General features: G+C 41.6%; 1 protein-coding gene across 1 annotated transcript in view; it reads left to right on the top strand.

Moving 5' to 3' along the window:
- The window catches only part of LOC124620032 (sialin-like), a 151,831-nt gene that overhangs the window by 41,944 nt on the left and 82,418 nt on the right, over window positions 1-27,469 (top strand). Inside the window, exons 3-5 of the mRNA XM_047146697.1 lie at window positions 512-732; window positions 17,249-17,395; window positions 27,142-27,274. Coding sequence (XP_047002653.1) covers window positions 512-732; window positions 17,249-17,395; window positions 27,142-27,274 — 501 coding nt within the window. The remainder of the gene's footprint in view (window positions 1-511; window positions 733-17,248; window positions 17,396-27,141; window positions 27,275-27,469) is intronic.

Raw genomic sequence — 27,469 nt, 5'->3', positions numbered from 1 at the left:
TGAGATGTTCCTGCGTTTAACACTGATGGATTTAAGCTAGGAACATTAGTGACAAACCCTGGGACACCTGGAAAACGTGCAAGTGGACGACGCTTACTAGATGTAAGTGGACATCACACAAAAAATGTAATCACTGACTATGTTTTAAATCAGTAAAACGGTTCAATAATTTATTGTTTGTCTTTCAGAGTATTTTAATTTATTATTATAACACCATGGGTGCTGATATTATGTACTGTTTTAATGTGTGTTTCACATGATCTGCATTTTAACATACATTAATGCCTCTTGACCATTTTAGTTGGTTCACTGGAAGATGTTTGTTCTGAGAACGTATTCTTAAAAAAGTTAATGTAGCTTATTTTAAATACAATAATGATGATTTGTAAGATGCTGCTGTCAACAAGCAAATAGGCAGACTGTGAGGACTCCTGCACCAGTACCAAGAAATTAAAATAAAATAGAACTGAGTGCAATATATCGATGTTCTGACTTCTCATTCTGTTCTCAGGAGGAACTTTCGGTTCAGTGGTGACGTGGCCCATGTGCTCGGCCATTATCGAGGCCCTGGGGTGGAAGGCGTGCTTCTACATCCTCGGCGGCATCGTGGGCTTGTGGAGCATTCTGTGGTTCGTGACGGTGTACGATTCCCCCTCCATACACCCGCGCATTACACCTGACGAGCTGAACTACATCACCACCAGTATTGGCGACAGCGTCTCCAAGGAGAAGGTTGGTTGTTGACAAATTGCAACATTCAATGGCAAATTTAAGGGCAGGCAGGGCCAGTTTGAGAAAATTTTTCCTCGCAAGCAGAATATCATTTGGTGCCCCATCCCCCACCCCCTTTGTTCAGAGATTAGCTGCCATTCCATAGACTTTTGGGCAAGATCTTTCAAATTAAATGTAAATTTAATGATCGTGTAAATGGGTGGCATTTTCTTTTAAAATAAGTACTACGCAGACATTCTTCATTAACACAAATAAACAAGTGGCCACGAAAGCCTTAACAATTTTGTACAAATAAATTTCTGACTCTTGTTGAAGTGCTAAATACACCGGTGCCCAAAATTGAAGCAACAAACGAAAATTTTCCAAGGTTACCTTTATTTTGCGGCGAAACGGAATAAGAAAGTGATAGTATAGTAGAAACAATGTAAAGAATACAGCAGGACGAAGAAGCAGCGGTTTGTTACTTTAATTCGAGACACCAGTGTATAAAAAAAGACGTTTCTTTTCCACTTAAGGTAATTCCGGTGATCTTATAACATTTATGTTACATAACAGCTGTCTAAAACATCATAAAATTGTGCAGCAGTGCACAAAGACGACTGTCTGTATAGAAGGACAATATGCGTCAGAATGAAACGAAAGTTACAGCGTGGCAACTTGGTGACAAGGTTTCATGTCACAACATCACCCATGTCAGAAGCTTCCTCTACCTGAGCAGTGCTCCAGACTACACAGTAACATAAATTTTTTTGGTAGGTGTTGGCTGAAATAAGCAACATAGAAGCTCCTTCGTGTCGGCTGGGAATCAAAGGTCGGGGCTTGTAGCATGAGTCTGGTAGCGGGGGCCACAGTGAACAGTCGTATCGATGGTGGCTCTCGCCAGTTATGTTAATTATTCCATTATAAAAGCAGAGTGGTTGAACAGTAATGGGGCGCTCTACAATGCGGTCATACACGTACCTTGGAAGGAAGTAAAGTGTCATCCGCTCAACTACTGCATAACTGTACTGATAGCAAATATCATGTGCAACATATTAAGAGAACAGTGAAGTCTGACGTGATTAAGGATACAGGAATAATTAAATGACATATCCTAAAAAATTTGAACTGTGTGCTCTTTCACGCAAGCCAAGTAATTTAGAATTTTCCCCGTTACAGCGCCACATCGCCCCAATTGCACGAGCCCACGACCAAGCACTTTCACAGCAGCGAATGAGCATCTCGTAAGACGCAAGGTTAGTGGATTTCAGCAAAACCATCAGATGTGATGGGTTTGCTCATCTCAAACGACAACTTTGCATGCACGGTTACGCTATTACAACGAGATGCCAGTGGCACATCTTGCCAATGAAAGAAGAGTGCTGTATATGACATCCCTTTCGGGGATAAGTATGGGTGGATTTAGGCTGCAGCAGTGAATAACTGAATAGTGAATAAATGACAGTAACAATCCGTAGAATAGTGTCGAGTAGCGGATGTAAAACGACAATTATTAGTAGTCGGAAAGAGCACAGTGTAGGATAGATTACAGTAACAATCTGTAGAACAGTGTCATGGATAGGATGTACAGATACAGTTATTAGTGGTAGTGAAGAGTATTGCGTAGGACAATTATAACGGTGAATGTTAGAGAAGAAAAACTGTGATAGTGACTATAGGAAAAAATTATGGAACATTGCGTGACAATGAGTGACAGGCTATGTTGCCATAATGGCAGATAAGGCGTATGTAATGCAAAGGACTGTGATTGGAGATGTCGAATGAGAGATCGACATTAAGGGCAGAAGGCTGTAAAACTTCGTTAAGATGCTTCGCTCTGTAGAATGTCGCAGCCAGGGACGAAGCAGCTGCCGGTAACAGGGGAACTTGGGACAGCAGTATTGGCGGACCACAGCTGCGTGGCCCGAGCAGACATCACACCACCGAGGTGAACAATCCTTTTCACAGCGGGAAGTCAGCCGGTGTGGATGAGCGGTTCTAGGCGCTTCAGTCTGGAACCGCGCGACGGCTACAGTCGCAAGTTCGAATCCTGCCTCGGGCATGGATGTGTGTGGTGTCCTTAGGTTAGTTAGGTTTAAGTAGTTCTAAGTTCTAGGGGACTGATGACCTCAGATGTTAAGTCCCATAGTGCTCAGAGCCATTTTTTTCACAGCGGGAGGCGGCCACTGGAAAATTAAAGGCCACCTGGGCAGCCAGCACACACAGAACATGCTACGGCTGTCACACCTTACCTCCCTGGGCTCAGCCGGATAGCAAAGCACAGACAGCCGGCAGCATAGCACACAGCAGAGCAGAATTCACAGCAACGTCTGTGTAGACACCAGCATATACACTACTGGTCATTAAAATTGCTACACCAACAAGAAATGCAGATGATAAACGGGTATTCATTGGACAAATATATTATACTAGAACTGACATGTGATTACATTTTCACGTAATTTGGGTGCATAGGTCCTGAGAAATCAGTACCCAGAACAACCACCTCTGGCCGTAATAACGGCCTTGATACGCCTGGGCATTGAGTCAAACAGAGCTTGGATGGCGTGTACAGGTACAGCTGCCCATGGAGCTTCAACATGATACCATAGTTCATCAAGAGTAGTGACTGGCGTATTGTGACGAGCCAGTTGCTCGGCCACCATTGACCAGACGTTTTCAATTAGTGAGAGATCTGGAGAATGTGCTGGCCAGGGCAGCAGTCGAACACTTTCTGTATCCAGAAAGGCCCGTACAGGACCTGCAACATGCGGTCGTGCATTATCCTGCTGAAATGTAGGGTTTCTCAAGGATCGAATGAAGGGTAGAGCCATGGGTCGCAACACATCTGAAATGTAACGTCCACTGTTCAAAGTGCCGTCAATGTGAACAAGAGGTGACCGAGACGTGTAACCAATGGCACCTCATACCATCACGCCAGGTGATTCGCCATTATGGCGATGACGAATACACGCTTCCAATGTGCATTCACCGTGATGTCGCCAAACACGGATGCCACTATCATGATGCTGTAAACAGAACCTGGATTCATCCAAAAAAATGACGTTTTGCCATTCGTGCACCCAGGTTCGTCGTTGAGTATACCACCGCAGGCGCTCCTGTCTGTGATGCAGGGTCAAGGGTAACCGCAGCCATGGTCTCCGAGCTGATAGTCCATGCTGCTGGAAACGTCGTCGAACTGTTCGTGCAGATGGTTGTTGTCTTACAAACGTCCCCATCTGTTGACTCAGGGATCGAGACGTGGCTGCACGATCCGTTTCAGCCATGCGGATAAGATGCCTGTCATCTCGACTGCTAGTGATATGAGGCCATTGGGATCCAGCACGGCGTTCCGTATTACCCTTCTGAACCCACGTTTTCCATATTCTGCTAACAGTCATTGGATCTCGACCAACGCGAGCAGCAATGTCGCGATACGATAAATCGCAATCGCGATAGGCTACAATCCGACCCTTATCAAAGTCGGAAACGTGATGGTACGCATTTCTCCTCTTTACACGAGGCATCACAACAACGTTTCACTAGGCAACGCCGGTCAACTGCTGTTTGTGTATGAGAAATCGGTTGGAAACTTTCCTCATGTCAGGACGTTGTAGGTGTCGCCACTGGCACCAACCTTGTGTGAATGCTCTGAAAAGCTAATCATTTGCATATCACAGCATCTTCTTCCTGTCGGTTAATTTTCGCGTCTGTAGCACGTCATCTTCGTGGTGTAGCAATTTTAATGGCCAGTAGTGTAGCAGCCGGTTACTACATTAATTTTAGTGTTTAGTCAGTGGCGGCTCGTGAGCAAAGAAGATGGTGGTGGACTTTGCTCACGAAGGAAAACATCAACAAATGAGAGAAAATCAGTACACTGCTCAATGTTTTTGTAATGCCTGATATAAACAGACCGCTCGCTCGGGTCACTCCTGCATCTACTCATAATAAAACCAAAGGGTGTACACAGAAAAAGTATTACTTTTGCAGAATAAAAGGAATTAAAATCAACTGCAGCTCTATGTACCCAAAAAGTGTTAGGCATGCCTTACTAACCTTTTTCTGCAGGACTGATGTTAACGCTGTTCGATTTTATCTCTGAATTTGGATGTGGTGGGGATCACTTGTACAGGAACTCTATTCTTCTTTCCTTCATATTTGCAAATCTTTCAAACACTCTTTTATTGAAGTCTGCAATTCCTAAAACAAGGTCTCGTTAAATAGAGAGCATCGCGAGTGCTGATAGTCTTTCTTGGTCCATAGTATTCTGCAAGAAGGTTTTGATGCGTTTCAGCGAATAAAAACAACGTTCTGCTTCTGAGTGGTCATTGGAATTGTAATTATCGCTTTCAAGAGCTTCACAGAGTGGCTCAGTGTATCACAAAGATTATTATCTAAGCTCAAAGCCCCACACATGTTTTTGAACTCCTCTCTTCCATAAATAACAGAGCTTCTGTTCGAAGTTTCTTTGCTTCCAAAAAAGAGTAGCATTCAGTAGCAGCCCTGAAAGAAGTTTCTGGGAAACTGGAAGAGTAAGTAGCTAATTTCTCTGGTAGAAAGACAGAGGCTGCAACTAGGAGTGCAGTAAACTTTAATCTTTGTTTTGCGTCGTTAACTTATGACATCACATGCTTATTTTCCCTCCCGCGGTAGATTACACATCGCTGCGCCATCTTCAGTTGTCCCTCTTTTATGGTACTCGTGTAAACCTGTTGAATTATCACTCACTCCTTCCCTAATGTTCGCAATTTTACGCTCAAAAGCTGTCAGCTAATTTTGTGCGTAAGTTGCGTCAATATCCCTTTTTTGTAGCTGGTTATACAAAATATCCACATGGATCATGATTTTATGAAAAAATGGAAACCAAAAAACGAACTTTTCATTCTTCAAAATTTTTACTGAGCCACAGGCTTTTAGGATCGTGTCCTCATTACACAGTTTTCCCCCCTGGCTCGTATTATTCATGCACGTGATAATATCTTCCTTATATTCTAAAACAGTATTGACGCTCCTTGACTGAAAATTCCAACGAGTAGGCACTGAACGTGGCAGTCGTTTTGGTACTATTTCGTCGAGAACTGCTGTTCTTTGAGGAGATGCTGAAAAGAAGCTGCAAACTCCCTGAAGTTTAGTGAAGAATATTCGCACATTTTTATTAATGGTAGCGGCTTTAAGCATTATGAGATTCAACTGGTGGGTATAACAATGAATGTATGAAGCATTGGGAAACTTTTCCTTAACAAGAGCATGCACCCCTTGTGACGAACCACTCATGACTGCTGCACCATCATATGTTTGCGTTATGAGCTTATGTGTACAATTCCCCAAATGATTATTAATCTGTTCGATGACGGACGTTGCCGAAGACTGGGCAACATGCTTTTCTGGTGCTATGAAGTCCCAAAATCTTTCAACTGGTTTTCCGTTAATGATGAACCTATATACTATAACCATCTGGAAAACACAGGCTACGTCACGGCTTTCGTCAGCTGTTACGGTCAAAAACTCAGCACCCTTAATTTCCTTTCTAATTTTCTCTTGGCGGACCTGAAGCATGCACTGGAGGGGTTCATTGTTGATGGTTTTTGAGGCTCCTTTGAATACTGTAGCTTTCTCTAAACGCGATTTTAATACAGAGTCTAATTCTGCACTAAAATTAATCAAGGAACGAAAAACACCAGGATTATAAGATGATTCAGTCTCATCATGTCCTCTAAGGGCAAGTTCCAATGCACGAAAGAAACGAATACAGTAAATAATTAGGTTCAGTATGTACCTATTACCGGTAACTTTTTGGTTGTGTAATGCCACGGACCTTCTGTACCCACTGTCTAATTGGGTAGCTATATTTACATTGCCTAGACTTGCCATATTCAGAACGTTATTTATATGGACTGAAGAAAGTTCATGTTTTCTAATTTTAACATGGAGGTGTTGAATTTCAGACTCGGTGTTTAGACCATGAAAGATCTCCTCCAAATAATAAACAAGGGAAACAAAATAAGGCATTTTTCATGTCACAACCACAGGGCCATTCATGCTTGTTGTACAATTCAGAGTTAAATTTCCTATTGAATTGGCGACTTTCCGTTTTAACGGTCTGCGAAATTGTTAAAGCAGGAGTTGGCATACCTAGCGTCTTGATTTCTAATTTTTCTTCAAACTTCCGTGAACTGAAGGGTTCAGAGAGCAATGAAATTACCTGATTCATTGTTTCACGTATTCACTTGTCACTTTAGTCTCAAAATTCACTGTAGCAGACGCTAAAATAACTAACACAACACACAGGAAATAGCTAGTTCGCTCGCAGCTACACCTGAACTGGTAAGGTGGCGATAGAATCCCGCTTTGTTCGAAGATCCGATAGTTCCGTTTCCCTTCGGAAGAGTTCGGGTCCTCTTCCTGCGGCTGGCAGGGTGGGCCGGGTGAGGTGTTTATACACACACACACACAAGGCCCGCATACGAGTACAGTGTTGCCAAGCGTTGCCCCCGCAACCCGCACCCCCTCTGAGACACCGAAGTCCGCGTCTGCAGCCATAGTGCAAGCTGATGTCGCCGTCGGCACATTCCTTCCGACTCCGCTGTGTTCGGCGTTTGGAGCCCGGGCATTTCAAAAGAGATAAATGGCGCGCTACTTCTCCACTAATACAGAACGCTCAGAAGGCAAACACAGTTGAAAAAAATTATTCCATCGGGGTAGCGCAAACCTGCAAACCTACACAGGAGCCGCCCCTGTGTTTAGCTATAAGAAATCAGTAAAGTTTAAAACATGGGTGACACGACAAACCTTGTCAACTCATGGAATTGGGAAGTATGTGATTTTGCTACTGGGATATATGATGAGGACGAAATTTCGTCAGATCCACAGGAAAAAAATGTCTAAATTAAACGCATCAGAATTACATGACTATAGGTCGTCAGTGTCATATGTTTCAGAATTGTCACACTCAAATGTATTAGAATTACGTGACGAATTGTCCAGTTCAAGCACGAGAGTAAATGTTACTAATAATAAAGATGATTAAGTGAGATTTCTCAGGGAATTGGGTCAAAAAATGGACACTCAAGCAGTCAGAAATTCTCTTAACGAGAATAAATAAGCATTTTAATTATCAACTAATGAAATTAACGAAACGAAAGATGAGGTTCGCTTAGAAACGCTAATGACAGTACTGTCAGACATGATGAAGAATTGTCACTGCCTAATATTTGATAGCAATAACATGCACCACGGTCTGTGTGCTACGAGACAGGTTGGACTTGATATCCTACAATGTTAACATAGACATAGTTTAATTGGGTTCCAGGTATCCACACGTTTGTTTTCTAGACGAACGTGAAGCTGCATAAAGTATTTCTAACTGACACAGATGCCCTTGCTTTAGAGATACACAATGCAAGTAAACTTATGTTTTGCTATTACATATACGGTTGTCATGCTGTACAAATTGATTTACATACATTTGTTTGTTCCTCTGTATCCAATACTACTGACGATGACTTATATGCCCAAATATCAGTTTGGAAAGTATAAATTTCAAGTGAAAGTCATGGTTTTTAGAATATGTCTTTTCATAAGTATTTAAGAGCCTTGAAAAAGGCAAAATTCAGTGACTAGTTGTTTAATAGGAGAAATGTGTAAGAGTAAGGAATTATTTGTAGGACGTGAGCTTACACTGGCTCGTTTGGATTCCAGTGTGATGTGATTGGGGAAAGAAAACCATTTAGAAACCTTAGTTTCTCCTGAAGATAATGATGATGATGATGTTTGGTTTGTTGGGCGCTCAACTGCGTGGTTATTAGCGCCCGTACAAATTCTCAACCTTTTCTCAGCCCAATCTCGGCACTTTCATCAATGACGATGAAATGATGAGGACAACACAAACACCCAGTCATCTCGAGGCAGGTGAAAATCCCTGACCCCGCCGGGAATCGAACCTGGAACCCCATGCTCAGGAGCTGCGGACTCCCGAAGATCATGTGTCAGTATCTGGTGAGAATGAAATAAATGAAGCAAATTAGCTTCTTGTCATTGGTTGTCATGGGGATAACATCAGTATCTAATAATAAAGCAATAATAGTAGAAATGAGATTCAGGTGATTGTTTCCCAAGTTTGTAATGTTAATTTAACTAACAGTAATGGTGTTCAGATAATTAAAAAGGAAATGCAAAATGAGGATTGTTACGTTTCACGTAAACAGCAGTTCTTCAAGGCAAAAAGGTTCACAAAGCATCAATTCAGCTAAAAGTTCACGGAGATCTGCTTAAATTTGAATGTAATGAGAACGCAAGCGAACTTTCTTTCCATCTGACAGATTCTGTGGTCAAAAAGGGAGTAGATCGGTTGAAGATGCAGTTTTGATGACTGTTTTCTCCATCCACGCTGAAGCAGTTATGTCAACGCATACCTATCGAAAACTTACGCGACGCCAGTGAAAAACAGTGCACGCCATATCACATGGAAAACCAGTGCAATACAGGGGACTGATGGGGGTCGTAACACGTTGGGATGGGGTCTGATGATGGGCGACACTGACTAAGGGAACATACAAAGTGAAATTCCTTATTTATCGAGGAGAGTGAAACAAATGTGCCAAAAGAAAAGAAAATTGGTTAACACGCATGAAAACCAACTCAATGATCCATTTGAACAGAATGTGGATATCGTAAATCGGCAGATAGCGCCACCAGAGAGTCTCCAGAGAACAACTGGACGACACAGGAGGACAACAGACAACGAGGACGGTACGACAGAATAACGAGTCCTAGGAGCAAACCGTCCACCCCTGGTAGCTGAGTGGGCAGCACGATAGAACGTCAGTCCTAAAGGCCCAAGTTCGATTCCCGGCTGTGTCGGAAATTTTCTCCGCTCAGGGACTGAGTGTTGTGTTGTCCTACTCATCAACATTTCATCCCCATCGACGCGCAAGTCGCCGAAGTGGCGTCAAATCGAAAGACCTGCATCCGGTGAACAGTCTAGCTATACGACAGCTATTTAAGGGCAAATCAAGATCTAAAACTAAGATGTAGTCAATTCCGAACCAAGACAGTGATGCGCAGTGAGATCTCGAGGAGAAATCACAGCTGACAGACTGATTGGCCGAGCAGCTGGCATCATACGAGTAGAACGGCCGCAAGCCCTGGTAGGCCAGCAGGACAGCTGTGGCTTGCTCTTTTCGGCGACTGTAGTGCCCGCGAATACAGTCACGCCACCTAGCGGCCGTCATCGATTTCCATTGTGTCCTGGGGAGTCTTCAAAGGCACCGGACTCTGACACCAGATGGACCGTTCTGATAACTCAAAAAACTGTATCTTTCTTGCCTAAAATTGATAGATTTTTTACTCCATTTGACATGCAGATTTACAGTATGTAGGGCAGTGTGCAAACCTCGTTAGACCGAAACGATAGACGCTTATTATCTGTAACAATTCACGCTAAACTTCACTTTTACCAAATCTATAAATGGACGATCTTAAAAGTTTAATGGTAATTCCAAGCACCCCTAGTGTCTCCTTTCCTATCCTCTCCCCACCTGCTGCCGCAATTCTACCCATGTGTCCCACCATCTCTGCATCTCCACACCCTCCATCTCCTCTCCCAGAGAAACTTTCGGCGTTTCCCCCTCCTGTAAGATGTGCTTCTCCCAATATTTATCCCTCCTTATAACACTGACACTCCTCTACCTATCCCCTCCTCCCTAGGGCCTCCTCTCCTTTCTCTTCCTCTCTGCTGTCCCCCCTCCTATGCCCTTATCCTACTCGCTTCTTCTTTTGCAGTCCTTGTGCTCCTTCCTGGGTTGCTCACTTTCCCACCCTCCACATCTCCTGTCCCTTGGTCTGTTACCGTCTCCCCCTCCCTTCCAGCTCCCCCTCTTCCACTGACTCCCTCCTCTCCCTCCTCTTTCCCTCCTCTCTGACCTCCCCTCTCTTGGCAGGTCCTTTCAGTTTTAATCCAGTTACTCTCCGTCGTGTTTTGGTGCTCGCTGTGTGTGTTACATAAGTTCAGTGTGTATTAAGTGTCGTCATCCCATGTGGCTTTTATACTGTGAACACCATTTTAATCGTGCTGTCTGTCCCTCTAGTGTTTATGTGCAATGTCCTCATCAAGTGTCAAATTAACTATACATGGATTTCATGTAAATGTGCCTCGTCAAACTACTCCTTTTTTTGTATCTTTTAACTCCAACTTTTTCCATTCTCTTGTGATGACTTCATCTTTTATCCCCGTATTTTATGTATTTGACATTTCTCCTGCGATATTTTATACAGTTTCTTGGCTAAAGAGTGGCGGAGTGTGCCTCTGCCAGCCCACCTCTGCCCACATGGGGTAGGGATATGAAATAACAATAAAGGAAAAAAAAGGTTCTGGGTATGACTCAAATGTGTCTGTAGCCAGCCTTCTAATAGCTCCCATTTCCGGTTAAAGATTAAATCACAACATACTATATCTTGGAGCTCATCAGTCAGCTGTTTGGTGGCGACACACACTCTTCCCAAAATACTTTGACAAAATGACCCATGAGACAACGTCAGTGTTGCATATGTAGCCTCAGCTCTGTACGGAGCAGACTGTGAAACGGAACAGTCGCTACTAAAATGCCACTACCTCTTCATCTCTCCTCAAAAAGCTCCCCCTCTGCATACTAAATTATTAATGCGTTCTTCAAATGAGATCGTATCACCTCTGTAATTTTTCCTATTGTTTACAGATACCTAAAGAACATTTCACTTCAATAATAGTTTCATATCCTGTTAATTAAAACTATCACGATTTTTCGAACGGAACTTTGAATGGGGCTCTACCCTCTGAACTGTCTCTTTGGTTAGCGCTGTACCTTGTAAAGGTCCTCACTTGTCTTCTGTACACTCTCGACACTGCCAGTATGTCTCAATCCCTTCCTTCTGTCCAATTTCTCCAGTAAATTGGTCACGTCACCTTCCTGTACCTGTCCCTCATCTTCCAGATATTCCAGTGATCCTTCCTAGCTCACTGTTAACCAGTTCACCTCTTGGTGCAATAAGTAACTCTTAAGAACTATCCCTTCCAAGATCCAGGCATAAATTAAAAGATGAACCATCTGTAGATTCCAGTGCCATGATTTCAACCTCACACATTACAACTACTCTACCTGAGCACCCAAGACACTAAAGTAGACTAGTTTTTCTTGTCTAGGGTTCAGAGTTGTGAAGAACTTTTAAAAATTCTTTCATTTGTGAAATAATTTATTTATAAAGTGGACTGCAGCGTATCTGGCCTTTAGCAGCTTTCAAGTTGAACACAGTGAAAATCATGTGCTTTAGCACAAGTCAAAATTTTGCAAATATCAAACTTATATACATATCATTACATCCATAAGCTAAGTACTTAACATTGTTGGTGTATGTTGTACATGTTTTAGTTATCCATGATCTTCCCCTCCCCACTGTACTCCGCCAAATTAAGCAGCTGATGTGGGGTAATATGAGATTTTGCTACATAGTAACAAGGACGAGTTGGTGGAAGAGGGCGACTTCCCCCTCCTCTTTCTACCCAACCCAAGGTCAAGCGGAGCATGCATTCACTGTGTACTCATGACAGAGGAAGAGTTACGCTCCTGTGTAATTCAAAAATTATATATTTTTAAATTTAGTAATTTATTCATAGAAAGATGTAGAATTAGCCAGATGTAAGAAATAGTTGCTTTAAGGAGAATTCAGTTAGTGGTTTCCACAAAAATCGCTATTTTTTGTAATTTTACATCCAGCAGAAATAAACATGTTCTTCTTCTATAAAAGTAGAATACAGAAGATTCGGTAAAATTATCTTCAGCACATTTCGAGACATTTAAAGAAACATGAATTTTGATTTAAGAGACAGAAAAACTTAGTAAATTATCCTATAGTTAAGTACAAAGCAGAATACAGAAAGTACAGCACTATATTTTATATAAGAGATGTAATGGTAATGTACAACATTACAGGGCATTTGATGGATTTTACAAAGGTACAGCGCTAACCAAAGAGACAAGTGAGGACAGTGCTTTTCGTAATGTTTATGCTTGAATGGAAAGTATGGAATTGGTCCTATTTTTTTAAAAATCAAATTATGCAGAGTGGGAACTTCGGTAGAGAGGAAACAGTAATGTGATCATAGTTTACTGGAACAGCTGGAGTGCAGAATAATTAACATTATTGTCAGAAGAGTATGAAAGTAACCTGAGTGCAGTTAAGGAGTTAAAGTACATGTCTGTGTTTATTTATGACATGAAGTATAAGTTCCAACTAATAGATTGTTTTCGGTTCACCTTTTTTCTGGAGAGTTATTTGTCTCTGAATGACGAGCATGTTATTGGGTGGCATGGTAATTAACTGTTTGGTACCTACACATACCACACCAATAACCTGACAAATGGAGGCAGCGACAGGACAATCTTTGGTGAAGATGTATGCAGGAGACGATAATCTTAGGGAACCAAATTAAAATGAAAAAGTGATCACAAAAGAAACAGTGGCTTGTGTTGACAGTAGGAGTGACATTATCCATTGTTAAACAGAGCGGTAGCACAGCGGATCCCACAACCAGAATGGAATGTTTGACACACTTTGGAATTGTATGAAGAGAGTATTTTTTCATGTTAGAAAACAGAATAAATTACAAGAACAGCAGGAAGCAGCCTTCAACAACGAAGAGAGTGCAGTAAAATGCAAAAGCAATAGTTGAAGAAGACAAAAAGTAAATTTGAAAGAAATAAAAATCATAGTTTTCACTAGCAGCGCTGCTATAGAGCAACTGATTAAAATAATTGTAATTTTGGAGTTGCGAATAATGTGTCATGGTCCGCAATGAACTGTGTTAGAGTAGTATTTTACATGATTATTCATGTTGTTAAAGCTGAACTACTGAAATTATTCACCATGGTTGAAATGAGAATTAATATTATGTACAGCAGCATGCCTTATTTGGGGTCAAATGGTTCAAATGGCTCTGAGCACTATGGGACTCAACTGCTCAGGTCATTAGTCCCCTAGAACTTAGAACTAGTTAAACCTAACTAACCTAAGAACATCACAAACATCCATGCCCGAGGCAGGATTCGAACCTGCGACCGTAGATTTGGGGTCATAAGAAGGGTGAATGAAGGAGGAGATATCAATGAAGTGGGAATATAAAGCCAACTTAATGCTTCCTTGATTTCCTAAAGAAAGAAGAGGAAAAATGGGAGACACAATAGGAAAAGGAGGAGGAAGAATGGAAGGAAGCACGTAGAGAATTATGTTAAGAACAGCAGAAAGAAAAGGACAAATAAGAGAACTTACAAAATTTTGTTGTCATTGTCTAGTAAGCCAGGAAAGACACAGCCATCTATGAGGATTTAGAAATTGATTATGGGGAAGAACTTTCAAACTGGATGCAATGCTACTAAAACAAAACTGAACTTAAAGAGTCACAAGTGAAGAAATTCATGCAAACACAGATTTAAGTCATATATACTGTTAGAAAGAAAAGAGCAGTATACAAACAGTAGACAATAATGTAATCCAAACAGAGGGAGAAATATGTACAATGGAGGCTTTGGTGCTACCAAATTTGTGTGTGGATTGCTTATTGGGGACAGACTGGATGATGTAGATTGAAGTAGAGGCTAATTTTGGCATAAATGCCGTGAATATTAGGGAGGATGAAAGAGAGTAACAGAGGCTGATTCTATAGACAACATGTGACCGAAGACTCAGCCTGTCTTGGATTTGCTTGTTCCCTCCCGTAAGTATTCAGGACAGCACAACACTTCATTCAGTACTGCGTTGTGGTTAAACAGAATTATTTCCTATTTGTTCGAGGTAAAAATGATGTTCATGAGTCCAGACGCTGTTTGCGCAAAAAGAGGCAGTCTAGCAATATATTGTAAGAAACCTTTAAAAATAAATGGCAATGACAGAAGAGAGGGATGAGAATTCTCAGTATATATTATACATGTGCAAAAGTGATGAGTGCTGCAAATTTGTAATGAAACGATATCACAGTACCACGCAAAAAGAATTTAAAGTTTTAGTTGACAATGGAAGAACAAAACGCTACGTCGACTGGCTGACAGGATTCACTGTTCTGTACACCTAGACACACTTTGTGCTAAATTTGTAGGCAAAGAGCATGCAAAGACATTGGTGGAACGAACAGTAAAATTTCTGAAGTCACACACATTATTGAACTGTCATTTACAACAATTTTTACTAGAACTGAACGAAGAGCATCAAGATTTTATATATTACTGCAGAGTACATTGGTTCAGTCACAGGGCAAACTTAGAACGATTTTCGATTTAAAATTCGCTATTGTTCAATTTATGAAGAAAAAAAGAGTTTCAGGATCGAATATTAGAACATCTGCAATGGATTACAGACCTTACATTTGTGAGTGGACCTGACTGCACACAGCCCACAGTGAGACGATGCAAGGTGAGACACAACTTATTTCTGATTTGGTGGGGATGCGGTTAAAGAGAAAATCGCATTGTAGAAGGCACAAATTCTGGCAAACACGATCCAAGCTGACTGACATTAGAGAAAACGTAAAGTCTGAAGAATTAATTACAGAGACTGTTTTTTAAATACTGACGATCTTACATCTCTTTTCAAGCTAATTTTGAGACATTTGCCTTCATAATTGAAAGCGTCCCCACGCATACGCAAATGTAACTGATTGATGCGCTGTGTAATCCCCATTTTAGAGACAGATCCTTTTACGTTAAAACTGTTCAGAACATCAACATTGCTTTTCTCAGGTCGAATTTCCATCTCCATAATGAGTTTACGTAATTGCTGCAATATTTCTATGGGCATATTTGTGTGAGAGACCTTTTTTGGATTATGAAACTAAATAAATCAAGATTATGGGGCAACCTAAGTGTGAAAATCTGCCAAACTGTCTCAATTTGTCTGTATGCGAATAGTTAGTACCAGACAAAAATTATGTCTTAACTGTACCAAAAATAATTAAATGATGCTAAATATTTGTCTTCTTTGTTATCTATGATGTTGCGAAATGCGAAATATAAATCGAAGTCTTATGCAGTGCGACTACACTGTCATTTAATTGCAGTGCATTCAGAGTTTCCCCTCTTTGCCTTGTTGCCCTCAGACATTGTGGTGTGATGGTTGGATAAGCGTGAAGCGAGACTGAGAATTTTGGCACTTGGTACACGACACGGCTTGCATGCTGAATTCTTGACTACCCCTGTTATAGAACGCCAGAAGCATCTACTAGTGATAAAGCGTTTACACCTGCAAGTGAGAGACTGTCGATGAGTATAACTAGCAGTGGGTCAAAAGTGGATTTCATTTATTTACTTTTTGTTAATAATATACTACTGCCTTTCAGCAGACAACTCGGTTCATCCTTTACTGGACTGAAATGCTTAACTGAATTTCTAGTAGAATAATGTCCTGTGTCAGTTTATGTTTACTCAATAGTAAATTTTGTTTTATTTTTCGGTTCATTAACTGTATGTTGAAACCTGAGGTCAGTGAGTACAGTACACGATGAAGATTATTTGTTACATATAATATGTGTGTATGTGTCTGTGTACTGCTTCCTTGAAGTGTTGTATGATTAACATGTTATAAATAACCTTGAAATAACACTAAATGCTTGTGGGGTAACTTAGTATATTGTGCTAGTATGTAGTTTCAGCTTCATGACTTAAAGGGTTTTCTTTGTTATTACTTGTTGTTTTCCAATTTTTTTGTCAAATTTTAAAAATAATTAGTGATCTGTGGTGTGGAGTAGTCAAGTGGCCAAGTGCTTTTCAAGGCTGTGTGCCGAGTGATGTAGTACAATTAAAAACAGTATAAGAGTAGGCTGAGAGCGCCAGTAGTTAAAGTATGTTGAACAGATAACAAAGAAACATAGAAATCATAAGTATGTATAGGTAACTTGATGTCCAAAAATGAAGAGAGGTTGTAATCGAGGCTAGAGTCCAAATAATTAATTTTATTGTTAGAAGAGTATGAAAGTAGCCCAAGTGCAGTTTAGAAGCAAAAATATATGTTTGGGTTTATTTGTGTGATGAAGAATAACTTGTAAGTAATAACTAATTTCTGGCTTGGCTACATGTGTAAGAGTTATTTTCTCCAGATGACCATCATGTTATTAAATGAAATAGTAATTAACAATTGGTATTTTCCCGCCACTCACGAACCAGTATCTTACAATGTCTGGAGTTTGTAAAGGAAGGTGAAATATTGTATCTGCGCTATGGAGTTTTCAAGATCATACGGTGCACATATCGCGAATATAGGATTATTTGGTTGACTGGGTTGGAGGTGGGTAAGATAGAGCAGCTGGGCATTAGAACATAATTTTGGATCAAAGTTGTGGACATGGTCCCTACATGTAATTTAATGAAATTCATATGCATTTGATGGACAGGCATAATCTCAAATCTCCCATGGATTTTTACTAATGTTGTTGTTACATGGGCAAACATTAAATCCAGTGTCCAGAGCTTGTGTGAACGCCAAGTGACTCTAGAGTCCCAACAGAGCCATCCTGTTTCAGAGGATGCTGCCATTCTGGCCGGTGATGACTTCCTGTCCATTCATGGCGCTGGTGGCACTGCACTTTGGTAACCTGGGAGGACTCTTCTTTCAGTTGACTGAAACCCCAAAGTACATGTCTGAAGTTCTTGGCTTCGACCTCAAAAAAGTAAGTGTTCTATCTACCTTAGTCCGTCTATAAGATTATAATGACATCCAATTCCTATGTTGTTTGTCCACTTAAAATTTGCGAGACTACCAAAAAATTAATGCGCTTTCAGTTCATAATATGGCACATTACAACATGGTGTACCCAAACCGTGCAAAATATTTTGGAACTTTGCTGTTTTACAGGCATCGTTGCACCATTCATGGCTAGATAATTTCCTCAGTGTACTGTTTTGGGAGCTGTAATTGGACTATGTAGGCAAACGCCTTTATAAGATAATGTTTGCATGGTCTGAGTTGTTCATGTGATGACAGATGATATCAGTTCACACCACAGGAAAAAAAATCGTGTGACTGTGCGATAGGTGATATCAATGGATCACTTGCAGGAGTGAAGTACCTAATAATATACAGGGTGAGTCACTAACTATTGCCACCTAGAATAACTCCGAAAGTACGCAGCAGCTGAAAAGTTTGTGGGACAAATGTTGCATGGGACAACGGGGGCCATAGTATGACGTTGATTTTTTGTTGCTAGGTGCGGTCGCTTCAGAGATATGAAGGTCAACTTCGATTTTTTCTTTTTAATGGGGTGCTATAGTTTGGTACTTATTTTCTGATAGCGGCTATCGAGACGAATCCAATAACGTGTAACAGTAAGGTCTTTGAAGGTCAACGAAGGTCACAAAGGTGACATGATCGTCCATTTACAGGTGTTCGAAGTAATGATCATTGGTACCAATGCGGTGCTGCTATCTTCTTATCATGGATTGAGTGGTATTATCACATCGGCACTTATCGAAGCACACGCTTTGACAATTCTCTCTCGTATATCGTACAATATGGAAATTTTAGCCGAATACGGCGTATCCATCTAACGTGCCATTGACATGTAAACACCATTCGACGGTTTCGCAATAGAACACTAATAGCAACGGTAAGACTAGTATTGGTGAATGTGAATGATGTATTCCTTCGAAGAACAAGTCGATAATGTTTCTCATTCACGGGGAATGCCAACGAAATTCAGTGAGCGCTTGAGAATACGCTGAAAGATATCCTCAACGTACACATCCCACACGTCGTACATTTAAATACGTGTGTGGTAAATTCAGAACAACCGCATCTTTAACGTATCGGAAACATATCTGGCAAAGGAAAGTTACTAACGAGGAAACAGAAATTGGAACTCTTTGTCACTGTGGGTCGAGATCCTTGAGTTAGTTCGCGTCAGAGCCGGCCGCTGTGACCAAGCGGTTCTAGGAGCTTCGTCCGGAACCGCCCTGCTGCTGCGGTCGCAGGTTCGAATCCTGCCTCGGACTTGGATTTGTGTGATGTCCTTAGGTTAGTTAGGTTTAAGTAGTTCTAAGTCTAGGGGACTGATGACCTCAGATGATAAGTCCCATAGAGCTTAGAGCCATTTGAAGTTCGCGTCAAATCGCAAGGGAATCTGGCATGAGCCTGAGTAGTGTTGTTCGTGTTCTGCACCGCCATAAACATCATCCTTGCCATATCAGCCTCCACCAAGAATTAACTGGTACGGATTGTATGCGTCGCATTGAATTCTGCCGATGGGCTCAACTTCAGATTCAGAGTGATGCCACATTTATTAATTTGTTCTTATTTACTGACGAGGCTACGTTCACGAACTAAGGAAATGTTAATCTGCATAACTTGTAGTATTGGGCAACTGTAAATCCATGTTGGCTGCGGCAAGTTGCACACCAAAACCCGTGGTCGGTGAATGTATGGTATGGGATTCTGGAGGACAGAATTATAGGCCCATATTTCATTGAAGAAAATCTTAATGTAGGAAGTACACGACATTCCTGCAAGAAACATAAGGTCTGTTAATAGAAGAAATACCTTTAGGAACAAGGAACAGGATGTGGTATCAACACGATGGATGTCCGATACATTTTTCTGTGATAGCTGGAAATGACTTGCAGAGACAATTCCCAAATCGTTGGACTGGACGCGGAGGAGACGTGTCGTGGCCGGCTCGTTCACCAGACTTGACGCTTCTGAATTTTTTCTTGTGGGGATTCGTAAAAGACATTGTTTTAAAAGACGTAACAACTACAACTGAAGATATGCGAGAGAGAAAGGTCAGAGCATGTGCATCAATAAGTGCAGATGTGATAAGCAATACCATTCAACCCATGATAAGAAGATTGCAGCTCTGCGATGATACCAATGGTCATCGCTTCGAACACCTTCTGTAAATGGCCATTCATGCCACCTTTGTGACATTCGTTGACCTTCAAAGAGCTTACTGTTACATATCATTGGATTCGTTCCGATAGACGCTATCAGAAAATAAGTACCAAACCAACGTCATATTAGGGCCCCCGTTGTCCCATGCAAGTTTTGTCCCACTAAATTTTCAACTCCTATCATACTTCCAGAGTTATTCTTGGCGGCAATAGTTAGTGACTCACTCTGTATAGCTGGAACGGTTTGTTGTAGAACAAACACTTAAATCTGTCCGACAGGAAGACAAGTACCTGACTGATGATTATTGGAAGGATCCTAAGTATGAGTATTTTACTCTTATAGGAGGACGCTCACAAAACCTCAGCTCAGTCCGCAGCTCGTGGTCGTGCGGTAGCGCTCTCGCTTCCCGCGCCAGGGTTCCCAGGTTCGATTCCCGGTGGGGTCAGGGATTTTCTCTGCCTCGTGATGACTGGGTGTTGTGTGCTGTCCTTAGGTTAGTTAGGTTTAAGTAGTTCTATGTTCTAGGGGACTGATGACCATAGATGTTAAGTCCCATAGTTCTCAGAGCCATTTGAAACCTCAGCTCAACTATTCGTCATAGTTTAGTTTTGTCAGCACGACAGCATCTCAGAAATGTTCAGTAAAGCATAATTTCGACGCAGTACAATAAAGGCACTGAGGGCTATACTGTCTACATCACAGTACCCTCCATTGCAGGGTCTGTAAAGAAACATATTACTTTCTCATCGCAATTTACTTTTGCACCACCTCAGAAATGATCGATATAGGTGGTAGTGTCAGTTGAGAAACGGCTTAAATCGCTAAAACTAAACAAGGCTCTAGGGTCAGATTAGAACGTTGTCAGATTCAGCTGAGGCAGTATCCATTTTAACCATAATAGACAATAGATTCCTTGAACTAAAAACTATGATATGTGATTCGAAAAAAGCACAGGTCACACACACTCGTCTGCAGGAAGTGATACACAAATCTAATGTCAATCTCACTCAGACCCATCTGCTGGTAATACTGTCCTTTTTGTGCATACATTTATAGAGGTGTGAATGTATATGTAAATATAATATGTCTTTATGTGTGTATGTAGATATATGTGCATACAGGGTGAACATGAAAAAACATTGACAAACTAAAGGGAAAGTTTCCTGACTGGAAATGAAGGAAAGAGATCCTGTGAACATGTGTCCAGAAATGGATGGTGTTGTTGCAAAAAGAATATATCGTCGAGGAACACAGTACAGAGCAGCATTGCCTCCACATCACGACAGATGTTCAAAGTGGCCTCAACAGGATGCAATGCATGTGTTCACACGTCGCATCATGGACTGCCACACTCTTTCGCACGTTCCGGCGTCTCTCTGAATACCATCACATGCATCGTGAACACACTGTTGAAGGGTCTATACATAACGAACTGGTTCAGCATACACAACGCTCCTCAGGTGCCCCCAGATGCAGGCTGATAATGCTAGTCCTCGTAAAAGTTGATTCATCGGTAAGGATGTTATCATGATCTGATGCAAAAACCATCGATAAAATCCATCCCAAAGAAGGAAATCCGCTGCTGATCATCCTTGCCCTCGAAGCAGGTGATAGGGATAGTAGTTGTAGTCATGCAGGTTACACATTATCGTACACTGGTTCGTACTATGTTGACAGGCCACTTACCTGGAGCTGCTTGTACTAGGGTTCGTCTCAATAACTTGTCGAACCCGGACCTCCAAATGTGGTGGACGCCCAGTCCGCCGCTTCTCTGCATGTTTTTCTGTCTGAAAGGACCCGTGATCACACAGACGCCCAAAAAAGGCCTTATATGTTGTGTGATTCGGTTGGTCTCTGTGGGGGTACTTGTTTTGGTAGAGCCGTGCTGCCTCTCGACCGTTTCCATCTGCTTGGCAGTACACAAACACCATCTCGGCTTGTTCCCGACATGAATATCGGACCATTCTGCAGGTTACAGCACGCTGCGTCAATCACACAGCCTGCAACACACAAGGAGCACATGGCACGTGGTCAGAGGCACTTCCATTTGTCAGCGCCACCTACTGTGACAGTCATGCATTTCCAGACACATGTTCATATGGTCTTTTTCCTCCATTTCCGGCCAGGAATCCGTCCAGGCTGTGTTTATGTATGTCTGAATGTGGATATGTTTCACAGTTCATGTTACACACTTGTAGAACTTGCAGGAATCTATGCCCGCAAACGGTTCATTTCCACGTCACAAAGCAAACTAGAGCTACTCAGTCGCAAGCTAGATGTTTCTTATGCAGTTCGCCTGTTATGCAATGCTAGCCACATTCATGAATGGTTGTTGTTGTTCTGGTCTTCAGTTCTGAGACTGGTTTGACGCAGCTCTCCATGCTACTCTATCCTGTGCAAGCTTCTTCATCTCCCAGTACTTACTGCAACCTATATCCTTCTGAATCTGCTTAGTGTATTCATCTCTTGGTCTCCCTCTACAATTTTTACCCTCCCCGCTGCCCTACAATGCTAAATTTGTGATCCCTTGATGCCTCAGAACATGCCCTACCAACCGGTCACTTCTTCTTGTCAAGTTGTGCCACAAACTCCTCTTCTCCCCAATCCTATTCAATACCTCCTCAGTAGTTACGTGATCTACCCATCTAATCTTCAGCATTCTCCTGTAGCACCACATTTCAAAAGCGTCTATTCTCTTCTTGTCCAAACTATTTATCGTCCATGTTTCACTTCCATACATCGCTACACTCCATAAAAATACTTTCAGAAACGACTTCCTGACACTTAAATCTATATTTGATGTCAACAAATTCCTCTTAATCAGAAACGCTTTCCTTGCCATTGCCAGTCTACATTTTATATCCTCTCTGCTTCGACCAACATCAGTTATTTTGCTCCCCAAATAGCAAAACTCATTTACTACTTTAAGCGTCTCATTTCCTAATAGAATACCCTCAGCATCACCCGACTTAATTCGACTGCCTTCCATGATCCTCGTTTTGCTTTTGTTGATGTTCATCTTATATCCTCCCTTCAAGACACTGTCCATTCCGTTCAACTGCTCTTCCAAATCCTTTGCTGTCTCTGACAGAATTACAATGTCATCGGCGAACCTCAAAGTTTTTACTTCTTCTCCATGAATTTTAATTCCTACTCCGAACTTTTCTTTCGTTTCCTTTACTGCTTGCTCAATATAAAGATTGAATAGCATAGGGGAGAGGCTACAGCCCTGTCTCACTTCCTTCCAAACCACTGCTTCCCTTTCATGCCCCTCGACTCTTATAACTGCCATCTGGTTCCTGTACAAATTGTAAATAGCCTTTCGCTTTGTGTTTTATCCCTGCCACCTTTACAATTTGAAAGAGAGTATTCCGGTCAACATTGTCAAAAGCTTTCCTAAGTCTACAAATGCTAGAAAAGTAGGTTTGCCTTTCCCTAATATTTCTTCTAAGATAAGGCGTAAGGTCAGTATTGCCTCACGTGTTCTAACATTTCTACGGAATCCAAACTGATCTTCACCGAGGTCCGCTTCTACCAGTTTTTGCATTCGTCTGTAAATAATTCGCGTTAGTATTTTGCAGCTGTGACTTATTAAACTGATAGTTCGGTAATTTGCACATCTGTCAACACCTGCTTTCTTTGGGATTGGAATTATTATATTCTTCTTGAAGTCTGAAGGTATTTCGCCTGTCTCATACATCTTGCTCACCAGATGGTAGAGTTTTGTCATGACAGTCTCTCCCAAGGCCGTCAGTAGTTCTAATGGAATGTTGTGTACTCGACTCAGGTCGTTCAGTGCTCTGTCAAACTCTTCAGGCAGTATCGTATCTCCCATTTCATCTTTATCTACATCCTCTTGCATTTCTATAATATTGTCCTCAAGTACATCGCCCTTGTATAGACCCTCTATATACTCCTTCCACCTTTCTGCTTTCCCTTCTTTGCTTAGAACTGGGTTTCCATCTGAGCTCTTGATATTCATACAAGTGGTTCTCTTTTCTCAAAAGGTATGATGCCACAATGTCCCCTGATGTCCTCTGTCTTCTTTTCATGCTTCCTGGTGATGCGTCAGTTGATATTATGGTGAATAGCACTGCAGTAACAGGATGCCTGAATACACCTCTACAGAGTACACCAACATGCTGTTAATTTACAGCGAAGCTGTAATGAAGAGAAATTGAAAATCTGTACCACAGGTACTTTCCAAATCGTGTGACTCCATCTCATCCCATGTTAGCCAGAATAGAACAACATGAGGCTGTCAATTCAACTACAAACCTGGGGAAACAATTCTGAACATCTTAAATTGGAATGATCAGATAGATACTGTTGAGGGGAAGGAGATTCAAACCCTGTGTTTTATTGCCTGGAGTCTTGGAAGATGTAAGAAATTCACGACAGAGGCTGTAGATGTAAACGAAACATCTGAGATATGGTTGTGGAGGCTATGAAGCAATACGTGCTTTTTCGTCTTCTGATTGAGTACTGCTGAACATTGTGTGATCCGTACCAGCTAGGATTGACTGAGAACATAGAAAAAAAGTTCAAAGAAGGGCAGCTATTTTGTATCACCACAAATTAGGGGAGAGAGCGTAACGGATATGATACATGAATTTGGGATGGCAGTCAGAAAAACAAAGGTGTTTATCGTTGCGGAGAGATCTTTTCACGAAATCTCAGTAATAATTTTTCTCCTCATAATGCGATAGTATGTTGTTAACGCCCACCTATATAGGCGAAATTATCACTGTAATAAAATAAGAAAACTGAGAGTTCAGAAAGAAAGATTTAAAGAGTTCGTCTTTGCCATGCGCTTTTCGACAGTGGAATGATAGAGGAATAGTGTGAAAGTGGTTGCACAAACCCTCTGCCTGGCACTTAATTGCTAATTGCAGAGTAGTCGTGTGGACATAGGTGTAATACCGGAGAGTTGTTGTGGAGGCTGTGAAGCAATACGTGTAGAACTTGGTTTTGATGTTTGTATTTTGCTGGAAAAGTCATGAAGTAGTGAATAACAGAAAATTATCATTATGTGAATTATTGCAGTATTTTAGCTGGAAAAGTCATGAAGTAGTGAATAACAGAAAATTATCATTATGTGAATTATTGCAGTATTTGATGGGGTCATCTATTCCACCGTATAGGTTTGAGTCTTCGTATCGTCGGCGCAGTTATATGACGAAACAACTGATTAAAAAAATAAAATTACGTAGAAATCTTTGTGGCAAGTGACTGAAACCCTGACCAGGCAAAAATAAGCAATTATCTTTGTGATATCGGGCATCGTATTTTCTACTTTATTGTTCCTTGGCTTCGTACAGCTTTGTGGTCTATTCAAGCGAGAGACAATACGACTACATCAGTGCAGTTGGACGGCTGTAATTCTATGCTAATCGTTATAATGGAAGGTCTATGTTCCTTTATTTACTTGGCGGCTTTCGCTAAAGCTTTCCGTGATTAACGGCTTGATATGCCGTTATATCCCACAGACCTTCGCGTCTGTCAATAGGTCATCTGCGTAATAGGCTAATCTTTGAAAAGCTGACGATGACAAGAAGCTGCAGAGCTCACATAACTGCCAAAAAGTTTGCTTATTCAATGAACGTATTCACGAAAGAAACCGTCAGCTGTCCGTGCTTGTTTCATGGTCACATCACAAACAACCAATACTGAAATGCGTTCTGGTTCAGAAACTCGCTGGCTAATCTCTCCTTACGGACAGTATGTTGTGGCAACACTGCTGCCTACATCTACATCTACATATTACTCTGCAATTCACACTTAAGTGCCTGGCAGAGGGTTCATCGAACCATTTTCATATTACTTCTCTACCATTGCACTCTCGAATGGTCCGTGGGAAAAAGGAACACCTAAATCTTTCCGTTCTAGCTCTGATTTCTCATATTTTATTATGATTATCATTTCTCCCTACGTAGGTGGGTGTCAACAAAATATTTTCGCATTCGGATGAGAAAGTTGGTGATTGAAATTGCGTGAATAGATCTCGCCGCAAAGAAAACCGCCTTTGTTTCAGTGACTGCCACCCCAACTCGCATATCATATCAGTGACACTCTCACCCCTATTGCGCGATAACACGAAACGAGCTGCCCTTCTTTGCACTTTTTCGATGTCCTCCGTCAATCCTACCTGGTAAGGATCCCATACCGCGCAACAATATTCCAGCAGAGGATGGACAAGTGTAATGTAGGCTGTCTCTTTAGTGGGTTTGTCGCATCTTCTAAGTGTTCTGCCAACAAAGTGCAGTCTTTGTTTCGCCTTCCCCACAATATTATCTAAGTGGTCTTTCCAATGTAAGTCGCTCGTAATTGTAATTCCTAGGTATTTAGTCGAATTGACAGCCCTTAGATTTGTTGCGATTTATCGTATACCCAAAATTTATTGGATTTCTTTTAGTACCCATGTGGATGAGCTCGCACTTTTCTTTGTTTAGTGCCAACTGCACTTTTCGCTACATACAGAAATTCTCTCTAGATCATTTGGTAATTCGAATTGATCGTCTGATGATTTTACTTTACAGCGTCATCTGCAAACAATCTAAGGGGGCTGCTCAGATTGTCACCTAGATCATGTATATAAATCAGGAACAGCAGAGGGCCTATGACACTACCTTGTGGAACGACTGATAACACTTCTGTTCTGCTCGATGATTTACCGTCTATCACTACTAACTGTGACCTCTCTGAGAGGAAATCACGAATCCAGTCACACAACTGAGACGATACTCCATATGCACGCAATTTGATTAATAGTCGCTTGTGAGGGACGGTATCAAAAGCCTTCTGGAAATCTAGGAATATGGAATCGATCTGAGGTCCCTTGTCGACAGCACTCATTACTCCATGGGAAGAGCTAGCTGTGTTGCACAAGAACGATATTTTCTGAATCCATGTTGGTTATGTATCAATAACTCATTTTTTCCAAGGTGATTCATAATGTTCGAGTACAGAAATGGTTCAAATGGCTCTGAGCACTATAGGACTTAACATCTGAGGTCATCAGTCCCCTAGAACTTAGAACTACTTAAACCTAACTAACCTAAGGACATCACACACATCCATACCCGAGGCAGGATTCGAACCTGCGACCGTAGCGGTCGTGCGGTTCCAGACTGTAGCGCCTAGAACCGACGGCCACCGCGGCCGGTTCGAGTACAGTACATGCTCCAAAATCCTACTGCAAGTTGAGGTCACTGATATGGATCTGTAATTCAATGGGTTACTCCTTTCTTGAATATTGGTGTGACCTGTGCTACTTTCCAGTCTTTAGGAACAGACCATTCGTCAAGTGAGCGGTTGTATATGATTGCTAAGAAAGGCGCTATTGTGTCTGCTTACTCTGGAATTGTGCGATTGCGCTGAAGTGTTTATCATTTGCGTATCCAAACATGTGCTACACTTCACGCAGATTTGACGTTTGTTGAGTGTCGCCTCCGGGGTGTTGTAATTTTATTGTCCAACAGCGTACGTGTGCTATCGGGCTTGGTTGTTATCGGTGCTCTTCTGTTGCAGTCGGGAGGTTTTGCAAGTCTGCCGCACCTGATGAGGCTGCTGTTTGGAATAGTCTTCAGCACTGTGGGCGACTGGATTCTTGTCGATCCACTCAGAAACAAGACCCTGGTCCGGAAGTTGTTCGTCATTCCATGTAAGTGAACCTTAGCCTGCATTTGTTACTCCTGTTTACGAAAGCATTCAAATTCCATGTTTAGCCATCTAACCGATGTATCCATTGTCTTCTTCTCAACTCTTGCGTATGGTAAGCGAATCTAGGAGAACGTGGGCGCTAGATTTCTCAACACGAAGGTAAGCACTGTTCGTAAGAGGAAATATCATTAGCTAT

Source organism: Schistocerca americana, chromosome 6 (genome assembly GCF_021461395.2).
Source record: "Schistocerca americana isolate TAMUIC-IGC-003095 chromosome 6, iqSchAmer2.1, whole genome shotgun sequence".
NCBI classification, from domain to species: domain Eukaryota; kingdom Metazoa; phylum Arthropoda; class Insecta; order Orthoptera; family Acrididae; genus Schistocerca; species Schistocerca americana.
The sequence above is the reverse complement of the archived record's forward strand: the minus strand, read 5'-3'. Positions and strand labels throughout refer to the sequence as shown.